The 26,076-nt window shown below is 50.0% G+C and overlaps 2 protein-coding genes across 4 annotated transcripts in view; one reads left to right on the forward strand and one right to left on the reverse strand.

Annotated features, from left to right (window-relative positions):
* Window positions 1–12,231, forward strand: part of Hmgxb3 (HMG-box containing 3) — a 49,346-nt gene extending 37,115 nt beyond the window's left edge. The window contains exons 12-18 of the mRNA XM_048811879.1: window positions 219–350; window positions 1,246–1,430; window positions 5,074–5,293; window positions 6,316–6,449; window positions 7,371–7,487; window positions 9,009–9,218; window positions 10,811–12,231. Of these exons, the coding sequence (XP_048667836.1) occupies window positions 219–350; window positions 1,246–1,430; window positions 5,074–5,293; window positions 6,316–6,449; window positions 7,371–7,487; window positions 9,009–9,218; window positions 10,811–11,278 (1,466 nt within the window). The 3' untranslated portion in view covers window positions 11,279–12,231. The remainder of the gene's footprint in view (window positions 1–218; window positions 351–1,245; window positions 1,431–5,073; window positions 5,294–6,315; window positions 6,450–7,370; window positions 7,488–9,008; window positions 9,219–10,810) is intronic.
* Window positions 12,232–12,375: 144 nt separating this feature from the next.
* Window positions 12,376–26,076, reverse strand: part of Csf1r (colony stimulating factor 1 receptor) — a 28,609-nt gene continuing 14,908 nt past the window's right edge. For 2 of the 3 annotated variants that reach the window (XM_015486127.2, XM_015486116.2), the window contains exons 10-21: window positions 25,627–25,742; window positions 20,067–20,193; window positions 19,841–19,945; window positions 19,322–19,432; window positions 18,252–18,414; window positions 16,170–16,261; window positions 15,970–16,067; window positions 14,928–15,050; window positions 14,735–14,846; window positions 14,004–14,103; window positions 13,359–13,467; window positions 12,376–13,264 (exon numbers count right to left, since the gene is read on the reverse strand). In XM_015486127.2, the coding sequence (XP_015341613.1) occupies window positions 13,130–13,264; window positions 13,359–13,467; window positions 14,004–14,103; window positions 14,735–14,846; window positions 14,928–15,050; window positions 15,970–16,067; window positions 16,170–16,261; window positions 18,252–18,414; window positions 19,322–19,432; window positions 19,841–19,945; window positions 20,067–20,193; window positions 25,627–25,742 (1,391 nt within the window). In that variant the 3' untranslated portion in view covers window positions 12,376–13,129. The remainder of the gene's footprint in view (window positions 13,265–13,358; window positions 13,468–14,003; window positions 14,104–14,734; window positions 14,847–14,927; window positions 15,051–15,969; window positions 16,068–16,169; window positions 16,262–18,251; window positions 18,415–19,321; window positions 19,433–19,840; window positions 19,946–20,066; window positions 20,194–25,626; window positions 25,743–26,076) is intronic. The other variant, XM_048811786.1, reaches the window with a different exon arrangement.

A 26,076-nucleotide genomic window follows, 5' to 3' on the forward strand; every position in this document is an offset into this window, starting at 1 on the left:
AATACAAATATACTATACATATTATTTCATTACTTTTTTTATTTAATAGTACATTGTAGGCAACTTCTTGTCAGAGCAGTTAGGTTTCCTTTGTTTTAAAGATGCATAGTTTCCTATTTTTTGAATGTACCATAAGTATTCTTCTATTGATGGGCATTTGGCTAGTTTCCATTATGTATGATGTTACAGTCAACTCCTTGTTGCCTTTTTACCTGCAGGTCTCTTTAATGTGGGAAACAAGCTGCTAGTAAGCTTGGATTTACTTTTTGCAATCCGAAACCAGATCAAGCTGGGAGAGGACCCCAGAGTGTCTGTCAGTGTTGTGCTGAAGTCAGTGCAGGAACAGACAGGTAAGGTCATCTTCTTCCCTTTTCCAAGGTTATCCTAAGCATCCTGAAAATTTTCAGTGATAGGCCTTGGTTATGTCCCAGAAGAGTCTGGTATTTTGAAAAGAAGATATTCTTGACTTCCTAATATACTCTTCCTTTTGAGTTTTATAAATGCCAGACTAACTTTGGAGAGCATGAGTCTCTCCATGCACCCAGGAATCTTCAGCAAGGGATCACAGTTGACTTTTAGAATCATATCCTTTGGTCATAAGTAGTGTGGCCTCACAGCACGTCATACTCATTGTGGACACACAGCTCCTGGATGTCTGCTAATAGTCCCAACCTTGTGCTGAGACCTGAGGGTGAGGATCATCCTCTTACTATCTAGAGGCTTGGCCCCTTTGCTATTCTGCTTCTGTTTGTGCTTTCCTCATCCCATTCCCACAGGCTCCAGTCCTTACTTTTTCCTGCTGTGAGTGGAGTGGAGCAAGATGCTAGCGCCACACAGACCTGTGTTTGAGACTTAGCTCTGCTACTTAGTGGCAGTATGAGTTTTGCACAAGTTATTCTGTGCTTCTGTTTCTTCTGTGATTAAATGAGGATAATAATAGCTCCTGGTTTATAGAGAATTAAACTCATGTGAGAATTAAATTAGGTATCATTTTCAAGGCCTTCAGAACAGTATCTCGTACCTAGGAGATGCCTCATACAAGGCAACTGCCATTTCAATTGGTATAGTCCCTTAGGTTGCGTCTGAGCACTGGAAGGCCAAGTGTCTACCTTCCAAATCATTAGTATGCTTGGGTGTTTCTAGGGGAGAATCAGTGTTATAGGTTTCTGTTCTTGCTGGGCACTGCTAATCTCTAGTGCCTTCAGGTCTTCTTTGAACTTCTGAGTGTTCTTGCTGTCCTTCCAGAGAAGACTCTGACCTCAGAGGAAATGAGCCAGCTGCAGGAGTTGCTGTGCAATGGTTATTGGGCTTTTGAGTGCCTCACTGTGCGAGACTACAACGATATGATCTGTGGTATCTGTGGCGTGGCCCCCAAAGTGGAAATGGCTCAGAGGAGTGAAGAGAATGTGCTGGCCCTGAAGAGTGTGGAGGTAAGTGTCTCTCAGTCACCATGGGTGACCCTAAGAACTGTCCTCCCACTTTGGCAGCCACCTTCCAGCATGATGTCCCCAGGGATAGATGGCTCCAGTCCTGTCTAGGGGAAGCCAGTGTCTTTTTTCCTTGCACAGCCCAGGGTTTCATCTGAGGAAAGCCAGAAGGAAATAGGCATTTGTTAACTCATGTATACATGTAACTAGAGGCCCTTTTTAAACCTTTTAGTTATTTATTTTTTGGTGCTGGGGATTGGACCCAGGGCCTCATGCATGCTAAGTACACGTTCTACCATTGAGCTACCCCAACCCTTAGATATACTGTTTAGACCCTTGAAAAATAGTAGTAAAAGATGCAAAGTTTCTTTTCTCATGGATCTCACATTCTGATTTTGGGGAGATGGATAGGAAACTAATATTTGTCAGATAATGATGGGTGCTGTGGAACACAGTAAAGCAGAGCAAGGGGAAGGAAAGGGTGGAAAAGGGCATTTTTTTGTTGTGTTTTAAATAGTTGGGAATATCTCTGAGACGATGGCTTTTGAGTAGAGATCTGAAACCATGTACCTTTGGGAAAAAACATTCCAGACAGAGGAGCAGCAAGAACAGGCTCTGAATCGTGCTCTGCTGGGCACAGTTGAGGAGCAACAAGGCTGTTGTGGCCGGAGTGAGTGGTAGAGGGAGTGTAAGAATGAATGAGGTTCAGAGGCTTCAGGAAGCAGGGCCCTACCTAGGGTCTCGTTAAGTAAGGATTTCCACAGTGAAATGGTCGAAGATATTGGAGAAAAAGAACAACCTAAGCTGATGTGGGTTCTAAACTGAAAATTTCCCAAAAAAACGCCAAATTCGGATGTTATTATGGACTCATTGTAACAAATATCCAAGAAATGTATTACTCCAATCATAGGAGAAGAATACAGCAAAAGCAGATAATGTTTCCCCAATTTATTGTGTAAGACAATATAACTATTTAATTTAATAAAAAGAAAGAAGAAACTGGGACTGATTGTAGTCATGAATACGGATGTCAAAGTCCTGAATAAAATATAGCAATCATATCTAATAATGTATCAAGTAATGCATCATGACCAAGTTTATCACCAGAAGGCAAGATTGTTTTATCATTAGAAAATATATCAGTGCAATTCACCATTTAGCATATTAAAGGAGAAAACTCATGCATAAGTAGTTGGGTATTTTAAAAGCTTTCAGTATGATTCAACACCCTTTTATGACAAAGTCTTAGCAAATTAAAAAGAATAAGAAAAGCTTGTACAGAATTTTTAAAAATCCCATAGATGATGCTTTCCTGTAATAAATCACATGGAGAAGTTAGGCATGGAGTGCCTCTTGGATATGCTAATAGTTGAGCTGAGGTTCGAGGTTTCTACCTCTGACTTCTGTCATAGTGAACTAGAGGACTGGGAGGAGATTAGGCACCAGACCTGCAACTCATGTGTTTACTTCCAGGGAAGATTCAGGAGCTCTGCAGAACAGTTTGGTATCTTTTGTCAAGGCCAGCTAAGCATATTAGGAACTTTCATGCATTTTCCTATCTCTTTCCTCCTAATTAGAAAAACAAAGCACATATACTGATCAAATGCTAATTTCTAATTGAAGGATGGTATGCATAACATGATATGTGTGTCAAAACAAGCATAATACCTCCTGAAGCCTATCTATCTATCTGTCTGTCTGTTTATGCCGAGGATGGAACCTAGGGCGGAAACTAGGGCCTTTGGCATGCCAGGCAGTGCTCTACCACTGAGTTGTATCCCCAGCCTTCCTGTAGCTTTTTAGGTGTTCCTTGTAGATAAAATGAACTAGATAAAAAACTTTATGTGAACCATTGCTTTTGTGCATTTTCTCACCAAATGGCTGTTTCCCCTCTCATTCAAATTGGCTTTCTAATGGTAATAGTAATAATAATGCCACTAAGAATTATTAAGCATTTTATTAAATATGCCTAAGCCTAATATTTGCTAAGTGCTTTACTGAATGACTTAATTCTTACAACTCTATGAGAATTTTATAGATACAGGCACTGAAGCCCATGGGGATTGGCCTAAGCCCACTCAGCCTGGTAGTATGGGTCTGAGATGTGCACTTGGATCTGGCCTGCTGACTCGAGCCTGTGCTGTTTAAGCACTGCTGGGATCACCAAGTACCTCCTGGGTTTTGGAGCTCTGGTGTTTCTCATTTCATCTGACCATCACGGGATTTTTGTTTCCAAAATAGATAGAGGCCTTCCTCTTTGCAAAGCCTGCACATCTCCTAGTCATACCTGGCACCTCCCCTGTCCCAATCAGGGCTCCTCCATCTCGGCATGGAGTAGTATTCCTTCCCTCTCAGTTTGTAGCGTCTCTTCCCTTCTCTGGTATCAGTTACTTCTTTCTCGAAAACCAGGACTTTATTCTGCTTCTTTTGCATGTGAACAGTGGTGTGACTTGGAGGGGAGAGATGTTATGAAGTCTATGAAATAAAACAGGAAGTTATTGAAGGAAAACTAACAGTGCAGTTAGTCACTGAGGAGACTGCTTCAGGGACTAATGATAATAGCCATTCCAGTTGGTATACTCAGTTGGTATTTCATGTCCCTAGCTGCTTGTGGAGAGGGTGGGCTCATTTGGCTCCCTTCCTAGGCAGGTGTGAAATGGTGGTGGTACAGAAGTTTGCCCTTTACTCACAGCTTGCACTAAGCATCCTGTGAAGTGGTGAACAAAGAGGAATAAAATGGGGGAGATGCCTTTGTTGTAGAGCAGTCTCCCAGATTTTAGCACAGTGATTCTTAAACTTTTCAGTGTGGAGGGCTTGCTGGACCCCTCCCACAGGGTTTATGATTCAGTAGGTCTGGAGTAAGGGCAAAGACTTCTAACGAGTTTGCAGGTGATGCTCATGCTGCTAGTCCAGACCACTCACCTAGGGGAATTTTTTCAAATGCAAAACAAGGGGTAGAGTTCATACAGATTAAGACCCAGGTATTTATTTGCTTTTCATGGTCAGTGCTGGGGATTGAACCCACGGCCTCACACATGCAGATGCTAGATGCCTATAATAGATGAGTAATGCTGCCTAGAAGAGGAAATAGCTGTGTACTACACAAGGAGCCTGGGAGAGCCTTCTGAAGGAGGGGAGGAATCCACAGGGCTTTGACCAGTAGAATTTAATTAAATAGTGTTCTAATTATTCTTGTATCCAGGTATTGGGATTGAAGGTTGTGTTTTAGAATAAAACATACATTCACATTCTTGTTTCATCCCTAGCTCTAGTATCTCACCTCATAGATTCCCCCAGACTCATTTATTAGGACTTAACTAAAAAAATGTCTGGTATTATAGGCACTTAAACAGTAGCTCCCCTTCCCTTGCAGACTGTAAATGACATGAATAAAAGAATAGAAACAAAGGGACTTGGGGACTGTTTCAGTCTGGAAGAGTACTATGGCATGGAAGAAAGAAAACGCAATTGGGTACTGAATTGTCAAGTTCAAATTCAGAAGTAGGCCCACAGTGCATGGCTGTCAGACCCCATCCTTCACTGAGCCTTGGTTTCCCGTGTACATAACAAAAGGGAGAAGACTGTTGTGTTACTAAAATTCTGTGGCTCCTACAGCTTGCTTTTTTATTTTATCTTGGCCCTTTAGTTCACCTGGCCTGAATTCTTGGCCTCCAGTGAGGTGAATGTGGAGGACTTCTGGGCCACAATGGAGACAGAGGTGATTGAGCAGGTGGCGTTCCCTGCCAGCATCCCTATCACCAAGTTCGATGCCTCTGTTATTGCCCCTTTCTTCCCACCACTCATGAGAGGAGCTGTGGTCGTCAACACTGAGAAAGACAAAAGCCTGGATGTGCAGCCAGTACCTGGTAAGGCTACCTGGTGGCTGACAGGGGTCAGGGAATGAATGACTCACTCAGAGTCCAAGACATTGTCTGTGGCAAGACAGCATAGTGGTAGAGAGAAAGCCAGGCCCACCTAGAGGACTCCTTCTAGAAAGGTGATAGCCCATGACAAAAAGCCCCTAGAGTTTAAAGTCATGTTTGAGAGTTTTGAAGAGTTATCAGACTATGCCATAGAACACACACAGCTCCCTGTCAGCCCTCTAGGGTGTACTGCACTGAGTAGTGGAAATCTTACAAAAAAAAAAAAAAATACTGATGATAAATCTCCAGTCCCAAAGATTTTCATTGAGAAAGTGTAGGGGAGGCCATGGAATCTGCCTTCAAAACTCATTTTTCAGGTGTTTTTGCAGATGGTTTGAAGAGCCCTCGACTAACTATACAGAGCATAATTTTCTGACAACGTGAGTTTCATTCCTTATTATCCCATTTAGCAGCTCTGTGACCTCTGGCAAGTTCATGGTCTTGAGCCTTTAACTGCAGCTCATAGTCAGAAATGTTTTGCATCATGACATGAAATGATATCTACATATATGCATATGTGTATATATATATAACTGAAACAAAACTTTCACAAAACAGTACCTTTCTTTACCAAGTGCAATATGCTTTGTTTTTTATTTTATGTTTAAAATTCTGGATATGGCCTATTGGGTTGATTTCCTTAAGATACTGTGATCTACTGGTTCTCAAACATTGTTTCCAAACATTAGTTATTGAAGTTCTGTCTAATAGTTGCTGCTTCAAGACCCAGGAATTTTTTGTAAGACTACTGCACAGTTTCCTTGATAAGCCAGTTGGAGCATAGTATATAGAGAGCATTTTTAAAGAGACAGCTACTACTTCTCATTGCTGTAGGTGTAGTAAGTATCTGTCCTCTTGGTTCTAAAAAACAGAAGGATCTCATCCTTAAGCATGGGGGTAGGGACTGCCCATGACCTCTGACTGCTGGTGGCACTGTCTCCCATTAGCACTGTTGTCTCTTGCAGGCAATGGCAGTGCCTTGGTGAGGTTGCTCCAGGAGGGCACCTGCAAGATTGAGGAGATTGGCTCCTACAGTGAGGAGGAGCTGCGGCACCTGCTGGGTCAATGTGGAATCCCCTTCGGAGCAGAAGACACCAGAGTGAGTGTCTGGGGCAGTGGTGGACTCTAGGCTTTGGGAATAGACTGGTTGGTTTGTGTTTCTAAGAAGGATATGAACATTTGTTAGTAGGCACCTGTGTTGGGCAGAGGGTGCTTGCTGGTAGTCGGGGAACCTGGGAGATAGCAGCAGCCAGATCGTGACTTCATGTAAGGTGTTGACCTCCAGTAGGTTTCCATCTGTTGAAAGTTGTGGGCCCAGGAGTTTTTTGTAAGGCTGCTGTGCAGTATCCTTCATTAGCCAATTTCATCAGCATAGTGTAGAGATACCATTTTTAAAATGACAGTTGCTACTTTTCTTGTTGCTGCAGGTGTAGTAAGCATCAGTAAGTAAGTAGTAAGACTCTGGGATCAAGAATCCTGACTCTAATTACTGTGTGTGACCTTGGATAAGTTGTCTTATATTTTAAACGTCATTTTTGTCACTCGTAAAATTGAAATAACTAAAATACCGGCCTCATGAAGTTGTTATAAGAAATGCACATTACATAGTGTCTGGTTTTCAAACTCTTAGAAAGTGGATGCTATTACATACACATGTATGTATGGGTTATATCAACCCATTATTTACTTTCCTTCATATTTCTGTAGTGTTAAAAATGTTATTTTTCCTTCAAATTCAGATTCATGTGTTAGCTCCTCATTGAAGGTTTCTCTGACCTTTAAAAAGCAGAAAAACCTAGGCCCCAGAGTCTGTCAGTCTTGCTGGCTTGCTTTGTGACCCATTCTTTTGAGCCTCCTGTTGCCTGACTGGAAGAGGTTGGGCTGGGTGGGGCTCCAAGGCCCTCTCTGGCCAGGCAGTTGATCCTTTTGCTTTTGGTATGGAGTAGGCACTTGGTGCTGAGCACCAGGCCTGGTCCTTTAGCATTCACTCCTGCATTTTTATTTTGTCTTCCTTCTCCAGGACCAACTCTGCTTCTCCTTATTGGCCCTCTATGAATCTGTACAGAATGGAGCCAGAGCTAGACAGCCCCCACCTCATCTCACTGGGGGTAAGATCTATAAAGTGTGCCCCCATCAGGTAAGAAGATAACAAAGAGCAACTTGGGGTGAACTAACTAATTGTGAACTGCCCACACAGAATTGGAGCCAACTCATTCTTTGGGGGTTGGGACTTTAGTCACCCTGCAGCCTGTGGAGTAGCTGGTGCCATCCTGTGGGCTGGTAATGGAGCTTGGGTCACCTCAGTGTGTGTTTATTAAGCACCCTACGATGTGCTGGACCCTGAGTCACCTATTAAGGGTAGAGGGGTAATAACAAGATGTTATTCCTTTCTAGTTGACCTCATTTTGGGGGGGGGGGAGTAAAGTCACCACAGCTTATGATGATAGCTCTGAAGAAAAAAATATGGGCCAGAGATACAACGGAACAGACCTTCTACCTATAAGACAGCCAGAGAAGGCTGAGACCTTAAAGGATAGGGAAGAATCCCAGTGTCAAGCAAGAGGAAGAAGTGTTTCCCAGCAAAGGGACCATTAGAGGCCAGATATCACAGAGCTTTAGAGGCCAGAGTAACTATTGGGATTTTTATTCTGAGTCATGGGGGACCTTTTGACTGGTGTTGAGTGGAAAATGGCAGTGGTGACATGGTCTGATTTTGGTTTGGGGAAGATATAACTCCATATCTATGTTTTAAAAGAGTGGACAAGGTAGGCACCAGGGTATCTCTGGGACAAGTTGTATACCTGAATATAGCCCCAGAGGATACCAAAACCAAGAGCCAAGTACTGAATATGGTGGTTGAGGCATGTTTCAGCAGAGCCTCAGTTCACTGAGATGTTGGGGTCAGCAGGATGATCTGGCTCTAAAAAGAGGATAAGGTTCCCAGCTATTTGAATAGAAGCTGTATCTTGAGGGAGATGCTTGATGCGCTCCCGACCCCTCCTTAGCAGATCAGAGCCTGGGGTCATCTCATGAAAAGCACCTGTCAGCAGAAGGACTGTGGCGGATTGTCAGGGGAAGCATATCACTTGGAAGCAACAACTGGTTGGATGTGAAGGCAGAACTCTCCAGTATACCCAGAACTGTCCCACAGTGGAATGGTGGTGTGGAGGTGTTCACTAGACTCCACTAGACGTCCTACCTGCACAGCACATTGGGTTTTAGGGGTGGGAGGTCTTGCTCAAAATACAAATACTTTAGACTCAAGAGATTCTAATTTCTTAGGTTTGGGCTAGGGCCCAAGAATCTCCATCTTTACCAGCTCTCAGCTATGGGTGCTGTGTAGCTAGTATTGGGAACCACTAGATGACGCTTGATGGTGTGATGTGGAGGAAATGGGGTTTGGAGGAAATGTCCTGAAGCACCTTTCCGCCTAAATGGAGGGTAGAATGTCCTAATTCTTCTCTCAAGAGAGGATGAGCTGGTGAATTCATTCAGGAATGGAAATAGGAGGAGAGCAGAATGTCATGGATCCCGCTGAATGACTCTGACTTTAGTCTTTAGTCATGAAATCTTCCTGGGAAGAGGTGAGTGAGGATCCTTTTCAGATTGCCTGCAAATTGGTTCCTTAATCCTGGCTGGGCCCTCCATCTCCCCACAGGTGGTCTGCGGCTCCAAGTATCTTGTTCGAGGTGAGAGTGCTCGTGACCACGTGGATCTGCTTGCCTCTTCCCGCCACTGGCCACCTATCTATGTGGTAGATATGGCCACACCAGTGGCCCTGTGTGCTGACCTCTGCTACCCAGAGCTGACCAGCCAGATGTGGGGGAAGAACCAGGGCTGTTTCTCTAGCCCCACAGAGCCACCTGTGGTGAGTCACTTTGCGCGGAACTAGAAAAATCCTTCAGGCTGACCTTGTCTCAGCCCCCAGTTCTTCATGGGTCCCATCTGGGAGCCATCTCTTTTATCATTTTTCTTCACAAATGTTTTGTCTTCATACGTGGGAACCAGCATTGATTGCACAAAATTTTATTAACCTCTGTGTGTGAGGCCATGGAATGTCATGTATTGCATCTGAGGTATCTCATACATGGGTATCTTGTGTTAAAAGAAGTTGCCTTCCAGATAAGATAGAGAATTGGCATCTTTGAGTCATTGTGCATACTGACCAGCCCTGGGGCACGTTGTTTCATTCTGTATCTTAGATTTGTCCATGAGTACACTACATGGTATGCCTTTTCATCATGGGTTCTATTATTATAGTGTCCTGGTTTGTTTGGGGCACTTTCCTCCCTTGTTTTTTCATGTTGTCTAAGTGTCTTCCTTTCTTACAGTGTGGATCTGAGATATTACAGTTTCTTCCCTATATTCTAGTAGTACCTGTGCAGATTGTCTGTACCTCACCTTGATGTTGGGCTTCCAGACGCTGCTGGTGTCCCTCAATGAATGCTACTGCATCCTGGGTCTGGGTCCTGCGCAAGTTGGCATGGGTAGATCTGGGTGGCTGGCTTGACTTCCCGTGGTAGTCTGCTGGTGGGAAGGGGTGGTCCTGCGCCAGAGGCTAGGCTCTAGCGGGTGTCTGCCCTGCCAGGGGAGGGGTGGACCAGGCCTACTGTGAGCCTGGGTCCCGTGCAGGCTGGTATGGGCCCATGGTACACCTTTTGTGACATAAAGACACAGCGATTTTAGAAAACAGTGATTTTGCCTACAGAATGATGAGCTAAATAAACCACTATTCTTTGTAATTTAAAAAAAGAGGAGGATTGGGGTGTAGCCACAGTGAGGCCTTGGGTTCAGTCCCCCAGTACCAATCTGACCTGACCCTCTCCTTTTAAAGGGGGAAATTAAGACCTGGAGGAGACAATGGACTTAACCAGGACCACATAATAGATCAGTGGCAGAGTGCTTATCTCTGTGTCTTGGTATATCATACCAGGCAGTAGTTCTTACCAGAGGCACACACCTTCCAAGGCCCTCCTTTGGCCTTTGCTTGAAGAGATATTAGGAGATACCAGGAAGAAGAAAAAATAGTGAGAGATGATTGTCCCTGCCAGAGTGCATTATGAGAGGCGAAAGCCTCTGGCTTTGCATTGGAGTTGACATTGTCATCACTCCCTGGGGCTCCTAAGCTCTAAAAATTTGTATAGGGGACTCCAGAAAGGTATCTTAGTCTCCCTCAGAGCCAGTGTCTCCAACTCCCTGCAGCCTGAATTAAGTAGGCACAGTGAAAAGAGCAGCTCAAGCATTCCAGTATCTATTGTGGAGGGTCCTATCCCCAATCTCACCTGAGGAAATGGGGACACAGAGGGAGAAGGGAGCAAGCTGGCCCAGGAGAAGGAGTGAGCAGTGATGCTGGGATTTAACCAGGACTAGCCAGCCTCACAGTCTGCTCTCACCTCCCACACAGGTTCTCCCTTAGTCATTGCATTCCCTCATGACTAAGTGACTTCTCATCTCTTCCAGAGTGTGTCCTGCCCTGAGCTCTTGGACCAGCATTATTCTGTGGATATGACAGAGGCTGAGCACTCCGTCCAGCACCCAGTGACTAAGACTGCCACGCGGCGCATCGTCCATGCAGGCACACAGCCCAGTCCTGGTGACCCCAGCTCTGGGCACCACTCCTTGTCCCTGTGCCCTGAGTTGGCACCCTACGCAAACGTCCTGGCCTCCATCGTGAACAGCAAACCAAACAATATCCGCCAGCGGCCCATTGCCTTTGACAATGCCACCCACTATTACCTCTACAACCGCCTCATGGACTTCCTCACCAGCCGTGACATTGTCAACCGGCAGATCCATGACATTGTGCAGAGCTGTCAGCCTGGCGAGGTGGTCATTCGAGACACCCTCTACCGCCTTGGGGTTGCTCAGATCAAGACAGAGACAGAGGAGGAGGGTGAGGAAGAAGAGGTGTCCGCAGTGGCAGAATAAGCCAGGCTGCTGTACAGGGATTGCACCATCTCTCTCAAGCCATAGTACGGCCCTTGCCCAATGCAGATCTCTCCAGGGGACCTGTAGAAGCAGTCACCTGTGGGAAGGGCCTCTGACTGCTGGGACTGACCAAAGAGCTTCCATCTCCTGAGCATGGTGGGGCCCAGGGTTCTTGCTTCTTAATCCTTTTGGGCTGAGGAGAGTTGCCAAGAAACCTCTCATTGGCCCTGAGAGAGCTTGGGGGACATGGTGTGTTTAAGCTGAAGGAGTGGGGCTGAGGGATAGGCTCGCAGTGGCTTCCTGGGGCTTGCTGCTGGTTGGGGTAGAAGCCTGGGTGGGCTGAGGCAGGAGCCCTTGCACTAGGTGGGGCAGCTGCTGAGGTATCTCCCCCACCCCCATCTCCCCTGGGATGAGCCCTGGTTCTAGTCCTCTGGCCACATGAGCTCCTTAGCCTATTGCCTTGACTAGGGGCCTTGGTGCCCTCATTCACACTAGGGTTCTTGATTCTCCCCAAAGGAGGGATGCATTTTTCTCTGACTCTTCCTGTACCCACCTCTGGGGGAAGCTGGGGAGGGAGGGACAGTCAGCCACAGCTCTCTTCCAGGACTGTTCTCTGCCCTGAGTTTTGGGGAACAGAGTCCCCTTCCTGCTTTCCCTGGCCACTGCTGCTGCACCCTACATCCTCTCTGGGCCCTGGAACCCACACCACAGAGGGGATGTGGCCCATGGTTGTGACATAACCTGGCAGCAGTAGGAAAACTCCCTTCTGTGAAGGGGAAGCAGACTGGGCCATATGGAAACAGCGGGACTGGCTCAAGTGCCCACAGTTTGCTTAGGGCCCGAGAATTGGCCAAGTACTTAATTTATTGAGAGGAGTGGAGTAGGTGGCTTTTCCCCCCTCTCTTCCCCAACAAGAATAAAGTTTATTAAATTATCTGGTTTTGATGACGCAAGAGCCAGTTCTATGGTCATTGTGTGTGGTACATTGTGGTGGAGTTCATGAGGTGTTAAGCTTATCACTTCATGTGAACAAGGGATAGAAGGAGGGCCCAGGGAATTTGCAGGCACTTGGGTGGCGCAAAGAACCAGAGACCAGCTGTGTTAATGCTGTTAGTTTAATGTTGACAGGGATGTCCACAGTATGATTGTTAGTTATGGTGAGTCAGCTTGGGGAGTGCATGCTTCTTGCTTGGTGCGGCCTGCCACACGCAAAGGTCCCCTGCCTTCCAGCCCGCGATGGGCAAAACACCCCTCATATAGCTGCCACTTGGCTCATTGTAGCAGTACCAGATCCAGGGTGGGGCGCACTGTGGAGTGAGTAGGCTGCGCGGGATAGAAGGCCTGGTCACACTGTTGCAAAGGAGCCGCTCTGCGGTCTGCAAGCACCTTCCACTCCTGCTCCACATGGTCAGAGCTGTCCTGCCACTTGCAGGGCTGCCTAACCCCGAGGAGCCTTATTTCTTCAATATCAGGATAATTCCTAAGGACTTCATAGACACAAAATCAGTTCATTTCCATAGAGATTAGGAGGTCAGGCAAGTAGAGTGGTTCTTAGAGATGGGAACAGATTAAGAGAAGGAGCTGGGGTTCCACTAGTTGGCATAGCAAATGTGAGGCCAACAATGTGAGAACGGTAGCTGGTGGGTGAGGGGCAGGGTTCAGCCCCAGCCCCTTCCTGGCAGTGGTAGCCCAGGCTCTAGAGTGGGGTCCTCAGTCCTCAGGATCCCTCACATCCCCAAGTTTCAGAGCTGGGCCGAGCTGTTGAGTGAAGTGATCGTGGGTAGAGTGTGTACATTCTCCCCACATCACCCTGTCCTGGAGAAGAGGAGAGGCAGGGCTCAGTCGGCTGCCTCAGCAGAACTGGTAGTTATTGGGCTGCAGCAGAGGCTGGGTGCTCTCTCCTGACTCACAGCAGGCCAAGTGCTCGCTAGAGCTCTCCTCCTCTGGCTCACTGCTGCTGCTGCTGCTTGGCAGGTTGGCATAATCCTGAGAGTGGAGACGCCGGAGACAATCAGATTGGCTTCATCAGGCCCAGTCTTTGCTAGCCAACCACCAACACCCTGAGCACTTCCCCACTCACCTGCTCTCTCCTGTCCACTTGGGCCTGTTCTTGGAGGAGGGAGCAAATCTGCTGGAAGGTGGGTCTGCGAGTGGGCTCCAGGTCCCAGCAGGCCTGCATTATGCTGTATCTGGAGACAGGTTGCCCACATGAAGCTCCCAGTCACCCTGGGAACCATTATATACCCAGAAGTCCCGAGAACTAGTCAAAAGTGTGTTAGGAGCTGAGGTGTAGCTTTTTTTTGTAGTGCTGGAGAAGCCCTGGGTCCAGTCTCCAGCACTGCAAAACAAAGTTCAGTGTAAAACCTGTGCTAAATCCTTTGCATGCCTTCTCAGTCCTCATGGTGACCCTTGAAGATGGGTACTTTCATCACATCCATTTTGACAGATGAGGCCATTGGGATCCTTAGGATCAAGGTAACTAACCATCTGAGTTAAAAGCCCACCATCTGAGGTTAGGACCAGCCCCAGTTCAGAGTCCTCTCTTGGTAACAGCCCCATGCTAATAGGAAACCCTGAACTCCATCAGAGGGGCTTGTTTCAGAGTCCACTGTGGAGGAGGAAAAGCCTAGAGCATTCTGGACAGAAACCAGGGCTACATGCCTTCTCATCCCCTTCCAACCAAAACCTAGGTGTCGTCCTCCCTCCCTGGGACCCCTTCACGTACATGTTCTTCGGGGCAAATGCAGGCTGGGCCATCTGGTATCCATCCTTCACCAGCTTGTAGAACTTGCTGTTCACCAAGATGCCTGGGTAGGGGTTCAGCCCTGCAAGGGCCAGTATCATGCCATGGCCATATTGTCGCTTGCCTTTCTCTTCCCCACTCACATCTCAGGCAGAATGTGAGGGGTCCCACCTGGACTGTGGCTCTAAAGCAGCAGCTGCTCCTACCCAGGACTGGCTGCCATGCCCTGAGCAGCTGGCTTATACTTGGGAGGTGAAAGAAAGCCTCTGCCAGGCCTTTCTATACCACGTGGATAATTTTAGCACAGGCTTTGGAATTGGGTGGACAGGTTGGATTTCAGTAAAGTAGGGGCAATCCCAGGTAGTTATCGAGTTGGTAGAGCACTGTATTTGAGGACAGCATGAGTCCCTGTGGCTAGTCCCAAGGAGCTAGCAGGTAATGCTGCTGCTTCAAGGTTTTGCACAAAGGGATGCAGCACCTGGGCATCCCCAACTGCAAGAGCAGAGATGAAGGAAGAGGCCAGAGGGTGTGGGTGTCTGAGGGGGAGGGTCTGCCAAGCCCACACAAAAGCTGCCATCCTGGGTTTCAGAGTCCTTGCCCAGCCCTTGCTCTGCTCTGGGCACCAGGCATCCTTGGCTAGATTCCTTGAGGTACAAGTGGGGTAACAGAGGAGTGGGCCCCAGCCTAGGCCCACAGTGGGCTCAGTGGCTCACCGAGTGAGAAGATCTCCCAGAGGAGGATACCGTAGGACCAGACGTCACTCTGAACTGTATAGACACAGTCGAAAATGCTCTCTGGGGCCATCCACTTCACAGGCAGGCGGGCCTGGCACAACAGTCCCCATTACTCAGGGCCCTGGCGCTCTGTCCCCCTCCTCAGCGTGGCACACCTTCCCCCAGCACTCACGTTGCCCTTGACAATGTAGTTGGAGTCATTCATGATGTCCCTGGCCAGCCCAAAGTCCCCAATCTTGGCCACGTGCCCATTGGTCAATAGCACGTTTCGAGCTGCCACGTCTCGGTGGATGCACTGAGGGAAAGCACTGCAGGATTAGTATGGCTCTCCACCCGGCCCAAGGTGAGGGGTTACAGAGGCCTGGGTGGAGAGCAAGGCCTGTCCCTGGGAGGAAGTGGACGTGTTCTGGTCCTCTACCCTGAATGCCTGTCCAAACATACCAGGACCCAGGACTGGAGAAAATGAAATACGGTCAATTTGATGTTTAGAAGCCACTGTCACCTGCTTCCTTGCCCTTCTACACCTTTGTCTGTGAGCCATAGAAGCTGTCTTCAAGCTAGGCTCTCGGCCATGGGCCCAGATGTAGTGAGCCTGCCCATTACAAGCAAGGGCAGTTGCTATCTTCTGGGCCCGACTGTTCCAAGTCCTCCGCGAGCATTTGCACATATTCCTAGTTTACCCTGGGACTGTGCCTATTTTTATAGGTATAGACACTGAAGATCAGAGAATTTAATTAGTTGCTCAAAATCACAGCAAGTGGCAGGGCCGGCCACTAGACCATTGACTCCCAATCCTGTCCCAAGGATGATGGCATGAGCTCTGTTCCTAGGCACTGTTCCTGGTCTAAGTGTCTTCTATATGTCATCTCATCCTCATAACTGAGAAAAGTTCTGTTTTCTTCCCTGAAATGATGTGCTTTGTAAGGGGACATAAATGCTGTCTCCTTCACACTATTAAGTAAAAATGAGTGAGTGAAACAGCCTGTCCAGGCTGGGTACCCCATTTCTGCTAAAGTATGAGCATCCCTGGGCACAGCTCCTCCCACTCACTCCTGAGGCCTTTGGGGCCACTGCCCTCCTGCTCTCCTGGACTCCCACTCCTCCCTTGCCCCTCACAATCTCTCCTTTCCTCCCCTACATCCCACCCTCAGGAGTTCTGCCCCCTTCCCCAAAAGGGACCTGGGCCACCACAGGCCCAACTGGTTCTGACTCACATTCTTAGAAGCAAGGAAGGCCATGCCCTGTGCCACTTGGCTGGAGAAGTGGAGCAGGTCCCGGAGCTCCAGAGGCCGGCAGTCCTCCTTGTTCAAGTCTGAGAGGGGAAGAGACATCAGGGCAGCCTCACCACAACCCTACCCCATCCCCCGTTCCCCAGTAGCCCTTCCTTTCTCCCCTGGCCATGTTACCTCCTCACCTTGCTCAGAGAAGGAGTCATTGGAAGAAGAAGTGGAAACAGGCCTCATCTCCACATAGGTGTCCACACCCTGACTGGAGAAGCCACTGTCCCTACATAAGAGAGAGGGTTGAAGGCTGGTCAGTCCCCATCACTGCACTTCTAGCTCAGGCTTGGCCTCCAGCCATCCTTTGAACATTCCTGGCTACTCAAGGGAAGGAACCTCAAGGACGACTTGAGCACCCCTTTCTGATAAGAAGCCCTCCTGCTACATTCTGTCTGTGCGGATCATTGAGCTGGGCCTGGCAATCCCCAGTGCCAGCTACAACCCATTCTATATTTAGATAGATAGATGTGGGCTTTGCCTTAGAAAGTTCTTCACTGCACCTAATGCCAACATGCTCCTTGGATTTTCCTCTTTCTGATCCTTGCTCTATCCTCAAGGGACACCAAGAAGTTGGAGCATAGTTCCCCATAACAATCCTGCTGGAATTTGAGCACATTCTATGGCCACTTCTTTGAATCCTTTCTTCTCTAGATGATACCCTCATCCTTGGCTTCACATTAAAATCACCTGGGGAGCTTTTAACTCTCCCCAGGCCCAGACCACCCTCAGAAACTCTAGGGGCAAGACATTCACAGTTTTCAGTCTTTCCAGGTACAGGAGAGCTCCTTAAACTAACTCATGCAGATGAACCATCTGAGGAAGCTTCTTAAAATGAGAATTCTGACTCAGCAGATATGGGCAGGTGGCCTGAGATATACATTCTAACAATCCCATAGCAGAGGAGCCTGAGTTTGAGAAGTGCTATTCCAGACTGGCCAGCCACTTCTGTTGCTAAAAGTCCAACAAGACACGATCTCTGAACTCCTTACATCCTGTCCTTCTGCACTGAAGATAGGCAGCCTGACCCTACCCACACTCCAGTGTTCCTAGAAAGGGAACTTTATTTATGACCTGATTATGGCAAAAACTACACTCTCCTTTGTTTTAGAACTATGCTTCTTATTAACATAGCCTGGATCCCATTGGCAGGATTGGTTCATGTGCCATTTGCCCTTGAAATTTCTCCACTCTGGAAATACTTTCCCTCTGCAGATTTGAAGGTTAAAGTCAATACTTTTCTTTTGACACTCATTTGGATTTGGTTTGGCTTTTGAAGAGGCCTAGCGTGTGCCACCTGTGAAGGGGTGTCGGGGAATCAGAAGAGGAAGCAGACCATGCTAGCTCTCATTTCTGAGAAGACTAGGCAAAAACAGATGATCTCCTTCTCCTTTTGCCTCCCTGTGCTTGGCAGTAGCTAGTACCTAAATAAGGGCACAACACACACCCTTCTTGTTTTGCTCTTCTCCTAGCCCCAGTAGCCTGGCTCTGGAGCCCCACTGAGCTCCCAAGACAGAGCTTCAGGGTAACAGCATGGCTCCGGTGAAACCTGGACCCAGAGTCAGAAGAGCAGAATTCTAGCCCAGGTTCCACCTCGGCCCACTCATGTGGATGAAACTCGCCACTTCCTCTCTCCAGTTCCCCATGTGGCTCTGTCCATCTGTCTCTGAGTGGCCTCCAGGAATCACAGCACCACAAAACAACAGCAAGAAAGACCCTGAAAGACTCTGATGGCTAACCTGTGGACACGGAGGCCCAGGTGAGCCGGGGACCTGGCTGTGGTCCTGCTGCTTTGGCCTCCTCTCTCCCTACAACTAACAGACCCTTGTCAGTGGTGATATGGGGACTGAGGCTGACTCCTCCTGAGTGGAATGACACAGGGGTGATGGGCAAAATGGACAATGATCCCCCAAGTCTTCCCATCTCTGCTCAGGGCTCAGACATGGACCTCAGTGGTCCTTTCCACACACTGGCAGTGACTTAACATTTTTCTCTGCCATCTTTGGTGACCTCCCATCTTTGCCGTCCACATTTCCAGAAGGTGGTAGGTGCTCAAATATTTGCTCAATGATGGGAATATGTGGTGGAAGAGCAGAGTTGCCCTAAAATTTGGGGTGGCCCAGATGGGAATGTGCAGGAATCCCAAGGCAGAGCTGACCCTTCACATAGACCCCGGCCCCCACTCCCTGTCCACTTCCCATCCTTTGCCAGGGTACTACCTGCGGACATATTTCTTCTCCAGGTGAATGTTTTTGTAGCCAGTGTCTCCCTCAGGGTCCTGACCTGAATCCAGGATGGGTCCCAGCATAGCCTCAGCCTTCCTTCGCAGGAAGTTGAGCAGGTCGCCATAGCAGCAGTACTCGGTGATGACCAGAACGGGCCCTGCAGCGGCCAAGGGTGCAGGGTGAGGGGGTCGCCCTGTATCCCTGCTCCCCAGAGTAAATAGCAGCATGGGGGCTGAGGGCTACAGGGCCCCTGGCTTGGGACCCCACACCCCTGAGTTCAAATCCTGGCTCTGTGGTCAGGTTTTTCTGTGCCTATGGTAACCCTGGCTGTCTAATGTGGAGGAATTCAAAAAGAACTTCAGCTCAAGGACTTTTTCTTCAAAGGAACTCTATGGTCATTCAGTAGAGGGCAAAGCTGTCTTTGTGAAGACAATGGAAGTGGTTTTGGAGTCCTGGGGCACCTCTGTGGTACCTGGGGTGAGTGTACAAGCATCCTTGGGTGGGGCTCTAATCTTTTGTGTGTGTGTATGTTGTGGTACTGGGGATGGAACCCAGGAGTGCTCTACCACTGAACTACATCCCCAGCCCTTTTTATTTTATTTTGAGACGGGGTCTTGCTAAGTTGATAAGCCCGGGTTGATCTCCAACTTGGGATCCTCCTGCCTCACCCTCTCAAGTCTCTGGGATTATAGATGTGTGTCACCATGTCTGACTGGGTAGCAACTCTTAAAAGGTAGATTTGGGGCCTTCACTCCAGACCTACAAAATCAGATGCCCTTGAAACAGAGTCCAAAAGTTTGTACTTCCACCCTCTCCCCTAGGGCTGTGGTGCTCAAGGAAGTCCAGGAGCCACAGAGCAGCTCCACAGAGCTGGTGTGTCACCCTAAGTAGTTTCTCCCTAACCTAGGACTGTGGCCTAGCGGTTTCAGGAAGGCTGAGGCAGGGATCCTACTGGCACTTGGAGAAGATGAGAAGGGGAGCATGGAGCTAGGTGGTCCTGGGACCCTCAGATGCCCCGAAAGTTCCCAAGACCATGGGCCCCCATTCTTGCAAAGGCCCCTCACCTCCATGGGTGCAGGCCCCCAGAAGGTTCACTATGTTCTCGTGCTGGCCCAGGTGACTCATGATCTTCAGTTCCGACATCAGAGCCTCCTTTTCATCTGCATGAGCCGTGGCTGGGAGATGGGCCACAGGTCAGAGCAAGCAGGAGTTTCCCGAGGCCCAGACACATCAGAGGTCAAAGTGGGAGAAAGAAAGCAGACATGCAGATGGAAGAAAGAGGGGGGTGGGCCTGTCACTGAGCTGCTCTTGGGGGGGTTGGAATACAAGCTGTGACCAGGCCATGGTCCTGGCCTCTATGCATCCCAACCTCCCTTGGGCTTAGTCAGAAGCCCCCGCCCACCCAAAGGTTGACCAAGAGCTCCTCGGAGACAGGAGTCACTGTCTGGAGCGTCCATAAAAAGCCAAGTTCTCAGTCCCCAATTTTGGGCTCTATCCTGCAGACTCCAATAGGCTGAAAATGTAGGTGTTGCAGGTGTGACCACAGGGCCAGCCCAGTCCCCAATTCCCCTCTCCTCACTCACACTTCAGCATCTTCACAGCCACCTTCAGGACAGCGTCTTCCTTGCCCAGACCAAAGGCTGTGGCCTCTACCACCTTCCCAAAGGCTCCGGCTCCGAGGGTCTTACCTGTCGTACACATAGTCTCCTTAGGTCCCTGGGTCCAGCCTCCCTCTCAGGGCCCACAGGCTTCTGCAGCCCCCCCGGGTTTCCACAATGGAAGGTATGGGGTGCTGAGACCCCCTCTCACCAAACTGCAGGTTGTTTCTTGGGAACTCCCACTTCTCATTGTAGGGCAGCTGGGTGGGGTCGATGAAGGTGTAGCTGTTGCCCTCGTAGCTCTCGATGATCTTCCAGCGCACCTGGTATTTGGGCTTCTGCAGGCGCGAGAGGAGGCATGAGGTAACTGGGGCTGGCGGGACAGACCTTGATCTCACCTCCCAAGAGCAGGGGGTACAGGGGGTCCTAAAGCACTATGCTGGAGAAGTCAGGGTGGGGCCCGCCATGGGAGGGGGTCATGGCAGCTCGTGGATAGTCAATGCTCAACTCTGCCTTCCCTTGCCTTCAAGCCCCAGTTTCCCTTTCTGCATATTAAAGGACTTGGACAAGATAACCTCTAAGGGCCTTGATATCTCTGATAATTTGGTGATTCCTGGGCCAGGAGGGAGGGTAGAACTCAAGATCTATCCATGGTCATTCACCCACTTGCCCAGCCTCTCACCCAGATTTCTTGTTTTTTTCTGCTGAGGATTGACCCCACGGCCACATGCATGCTAAATGGGCACTCCTCCACTGAGTACTCACCAGCCTTTTTTTTTTTTAATTATGGTAAAATATACATAACATCATATTCACCATTGCAACCATTTTTAACTGTGTGGTTCAGTGGTATTAAGTACATTCACACTGTTGTGCAACCAATTTCCAGAACTCTTTTCATCTTGCAAAACGGAAACTCTTGTACCTATTGAAGAACCACTCCCCTGTCCTCCTGCCTCCCACCACTGACAACCATGATCCTACTTTGTCTGTATGAATTTTATTGTCCTAGGTTCTTCGTTTAAGTGGGATTAGACATTATTTTCCTTCTGTGGCTGGCTTATTTCACCAAGTATAATATCCTCAAGGTTCATCCATGTCCTAGCATGTGTCAGAACTTCCCTCCTTTTTAAGGCTGAATTATAGTCCCATCTAAATATTTTACTGAGCATCTACTTCTTTCAGGCACTGCTGATTCAGCATCATACAACACAAACTCTAGACTCCAGTGTTATTTGCACTTTAGTGGCTCAGAGAGGCATTTAATGCAAGCAAATGTATATGCAGGGAATTCTGCAAATAGTGTTAGTGTTGTGAAGGAAGTGAACAGGGTCACGGTATAGAGAGCAATGTCAGGGAGAACACTTGAGGGGCAGCCATAAGGGTTTTCCAGGCAAAGTACACACAAATGCTATGGCTTGAGATGGGAAAGACCCTGGCAAGTTGGAGGGACAAGGAAGTGGCTGGTGTGGAGGGAAGGTGAGGAGGAGGTCCAAGAGGCAGGAAGGTCTCAAGGGCTATGACAGATGCAGTAAGAAGCCCGCAGGGTCTGGCACAGGTCTGCTGATACAGCCTAGGGGGGTTCCCTGGTGAGCTTCTGGCTCACGGAGCTGGGTGTGGGATCTGGAGAGGAAAAGCAGCTGCCTCTCCCTTCCCTGCCCCAGGCAGCTGCAAGGGGCAATGTGCCAAGGACTGCCCGGGAGAAGTGCTGAGGAGGACTGGGGCAGTGGAGGACACTGAGGACACAACTCTCTTTCCCAGCAGGCCTTGGGATTGGGGATCGACTTGGCCGTGTTTAGTAGATTCTTCCCCAGATACCCCAGCTGGGTGTGTGAACAGATGGTGGCTGCCAGTCTTGCCAGGTTAAAAGACTCTAGATAGCCATAGGGAGCAACTTCTAGTGGGTAAGTTGGGGAAAAAAAGACTGCAGTTAGTCATAAGGAAGAACTTCCAGGCTCTATTCAAGAGGGTAGGCTACGGGCAAACTTAGGAACATCCATGTTATAGCTTGGAAGGAGAGTCTGAAATGAGGCAGAGAGAGAAGCTTCCTGAGTCTCTGGGGATGCAGGCCCTGCCTGTAGGGGCCTAACCCTAGAGACGAGATACCAAGAGTGGGGAGGGCACTCTGACCTCTCCGGCCACTTCCATCTCCAGGAGCCCCTGTGGCCACGGCTGTTTTTTCTCCTTGCCACTTCTCCTTCCTGTGTCCCCCTGCAGCTGGGCTGAGTCAGCCCATCCCTGCCCCCCACTGGGCAGGGGTGAGATGAGGAGGGTCAAAGGGAGAAGAGGTGGAATTTCACATCTGGATCCTAACTCCAGTGCTGAGTTCTGCATCCACCTCGGGAATCCCTACCATCCTCCAGCTCAGCACAGACCCTTCCCAAGGCACTCGCGGCGCCATCCCTAGGAGGACTTGTCCTGTCCTGCAGCCCTGGATGGGCTCCCACGTGGCTCCAGAGCTTCTGCCCAGAAGAGCCTCTCACCACCAGTGAGACTTAAGGTCAGGGCGTTGTCCTGGCCAGATCTCCCAGGAAGGGGACTAATGGGGCAGTGGGTGCTTCCCGAGCCCCTCCTGTGAGCTGGCCCTGGGTAGATACTCGCCGCACATAGCTCATCTGCTCCTGGGCCTGTGCCCCATGACCACCCCTGGCTTCCCTTCTGGGATCCAAGTGGGCATGGAGACTTCAGGAACCATCTAGGCCCGGGGGGTGCCGTGGGCAGATGTCCTGCCTCAGGAAGGTGGAGGCCAGAGCAACTCCCATGGGAAGCTCAGGGGGACCTCCTGGCCCCAAGCCCAGTCCCGGCCCCAGGATCCTAGTCTCTCCAGCGGCCTTCCATGCTGTCCCTCTTTGGCTCCCTCCCTGTGTCCTCTCCTTGCTGCTGGCTGACTCCTGCCCTTTCCTCTTCCCCTGCAACCACACCCAGGTTTCTTTGGGGAAAGAAGGCAATGACTCAGCCCTGAGGCAGAAACAGCCCTTCTTCAGGCCGGGCTACTCTTCATGCCAGGCCTGGCCATGAGGGACAGGTCAGGCTGAATACCTAGCAAAGGGTAAGGTACAGGAAGACTGGATGGCAGACCCTGAGGCAGAGGAATGACTGACTTGACTCTTCTAAGTCTTGTCCCATGGCACCTCAGCTTGGGGGAGCTTAAGGGTGTGTGAGGGGGTGTGGGGAGGAGGACCTCCTGAGGCTGCAGGTCTACTCTTGACCTAGGTGGTCCTCGTTCAAGTTCTAGATGGGAGCAAGGAGGTGACGGTGAGTACATGTTCCAAAAACAGCCCCTTGGGTGAGAGGATATGCTGTCCCTAAACCACAGCCAACGGAGGCAGCTCAGCCCAGGCAGGCAGAAGGGCTGCCGCGGGGGTAGAGTAGGGAGGTACTGGTCCCTTCTCAGGAACCTCCATGAGGTGGCGGCTCTTTGGGACACTGGGAGAGAGTTTTCAATTCCACATAAGGAGGAACTTTGCACCAGTCGGAGCTGCTCTGAGAGGGAACCGGCAGCCACAAGAGTGAGTAAGGTCCAGTGTGGAGGTGGCAACAGGGCCCAACCACCACTCTGGGTGCGTAGCCAAGGAGCCCAGCCTCAGGCCTCGTCCAGTCCCAGATGCATGAGCTCACTTGGGTTCCCCAGCTGACTTCCTCCTGGGTCAGGGTGTGAGCTTCTGCCCTGGAGCACTGTCTGCACCTCATACTCTGCCCAGTCCCTCCCATGTGGCAGGTACAGACCAGAGAACCCCTGAGACATCTCGCCACTGTAACCCCACTTCACAAATGGAGAAACAGAAACTTTGAGACACAGACTCCCCATGATCTGACCAGCAGAGCCAGACCAGGATTACTAACTCCCTGTCCCTGACTACTAAAGCAGACATGCAGATTTTTTTTTTTTTTTTTGTACAAGGGATTGAACCCAGAGGTGTTTAGCCACTGAGTCACATCCCTAGCCCTTTTTTATGTTTTATTAGAGACGGTCTTGATGAGTTGCATAGGACCTTGCCAAGTTGATGAGGCTGGCTTTGAACTTGTGATCCTCCTGCCTCAGCCTCCTGAGCCGCTGGGATTACAGGGGTGCACCAGAGCACCCAGCCCAAAAACATCTTAATATTGGAGGAGGAGGAGCTGGTAAAGGTCACCAGTCTCTTCATACAGGAGGGGAAACTGAGGCCAAAGAAGATAGTGAGTCAGCCAAGGTCACCTGGCAAAACAGTCAGAGGTGGGCCCAGACCCCTGAGTGTTCACATCTTGGGCCCTGTTTCCTTGGGGCTGCATTCAGAGCACCTTCTCCTGTTGTATGCTGGCATGAGCCCAGGGAGCCTGACCCTGTGATCCCCCACACCTCCCATCCTGCCCACTCCAGGTCCCCTTCTCACAAGATCCAAGCACAGATGGCCATGAAAAGGCAGCCAAGGGACCATCCGCCCCCTCATCACTCCCTTGTTCAAACCCACCCACAGCCCTAGATCTACAGGCTGGAGTCCAACCAACCCTGCAAGCCCTCAGCCCCAGCCCTGCTGCCTCCTCTTCCAGGTCTCGTTTCCAGAAATTACCTTGGCCTTCTCTTCATGTGCCTCTCACACACGGCCCTCTTGCCCAGAGCAACTTTTCTCCCAAGCCTCATCTCTCCTTTCTCATCCCCACCCCAAACCTGTTCCATCAAAGCCAAGCCACCTCCCCCAAGCAGCCTCCAGGACCCCCTTGCAGAGGGGACCTCTGCCTCTGACCTCCACAGCCCTCTGGCCTCCACAGCCCTCTGGCCTGGCCCCTTCAATGGCTGGTCATGCTGGGCATCATCTTTTGTGTGAGGAGGAGGCCAGCCAGGTGGCAGAGGCTGTGGGCTCTGATGTGGAGGCACCTGGTCTCCCAGAGGACCCAGCCCTCCATACCATGAGCACATTCTGCACTTGCTGAGCTCAGTGTCCTAACGTGCAGAATGCTGACTTGTACCCGACTCTGCACTCCAGGTTGTCGTGAGGATAAAAGGAGATGATCTGATATTTCACATAATGGCTAAAGATGGCTTTGGGGTCGGTCGTTTCTGGACTAAAAGCTAAATTCTGCCATCCACTGGTCACTGAGCAGGGAAACCATCTCCATTTCTTAAGACTCAGCTTCCAACTCTGTACAATGGGATCAGTGCCAGTGCCTATGTCCCACAGCTGCGGAGGGTGCTCACTGAGGTGACATCAGTAGTGCACTTCACAAAATGCCCCTAACTAAACTTGCCATCACATTGGTTAAGCAGCCAGCCAGGTGGCACACTGAATGTGCAGCAGCAACAGGTGGCAGCTCTGGTCCATGTGGATACTAAACACGGAGGAGGAGGACAAAGCCCAGAGGTCTCTGTCCTCTGTGAATCCGCATGCTACCTGGGGCGAGACTCAGGCCCAGCCCAGGGATGCCCTCTGTGTGTCCATCTTGTCCGCTGGAGTGTGGTCTGGAAGCCCTAGCCTGGGACAGGATCCCATGCCATCCTCTCCCGGGATCCCATTGCTGGCCTGATGGCACCTTTGGCTCCACAGACATACCGTCACTTCTGTGGCTATTGGACTAGTGGCCATTCCCTGTCCTGGAGAGTGAAGCCTGTAGGGCTGAGCACCAGGCGCCTCCAGGACCTAACCCATGTTGGGACCCATCAGACGCATGCTGAGAAGCTGCCATCTGCATGACTGACTGACAGTGGGTGAGAGGGCGCTGCAGGGTGGACTGTGCAGCTGTGGCACGTCCCGTCTGGCTCCTCAGGACAGGGCGCCCCTCCCGCTGCCCCAGCTCACCTGCTTGTACTTGTACAAGAGCAGCAGCAGCAGCAGCAGCAGCAAGGCCATGGTGGACATGCAGGCGACCACCACCGGTGTGAAGAGGAACTCATCCGGGTCCTGCCTATAGGCTTCTGAGGGGACAGGGCAGAGGAGTGAGCAGCTGCAGGACCTCTGTGCCCCCTCTCCCCCCCAGGACCAGGCAGCGCACTGCCAGGAACACAGTGGGTCTCACTAAGTGCTTGTTGACTGAATAAAGTGACCCTGTGCTGAGAAGCCCTCAGAGCCTCAGTGGCCTCTCCTGCAGAACCCCCTGCAGGTACGCCCTCCTCTCCACTCTGTCATGCCCATCCCCAAATCCTGTCCAGAATCATAGCCTCCTATAGCTAGGACACAGGGGGAGGGGGAGGGTGCTCTGGGGTCATTCAGTCTCACCCCTCTGCACAGCCTAGCTCAGGGCCCAGCAAC

Source organism: Marmota marmota, unplaced genomic scaffold (assembly GCF_001458135.2).
Source record: "Marmota marmota marmota unplaced genomic scaffold, marMar, whole genome shotgun sequence".
Taxonomy (NCBI): domain Eukaryota; kingdom Metazoa; phylum Chordata; class Mammalia; order Rodentia; family Sciuridae; genus Marmota; species Marmota marmota.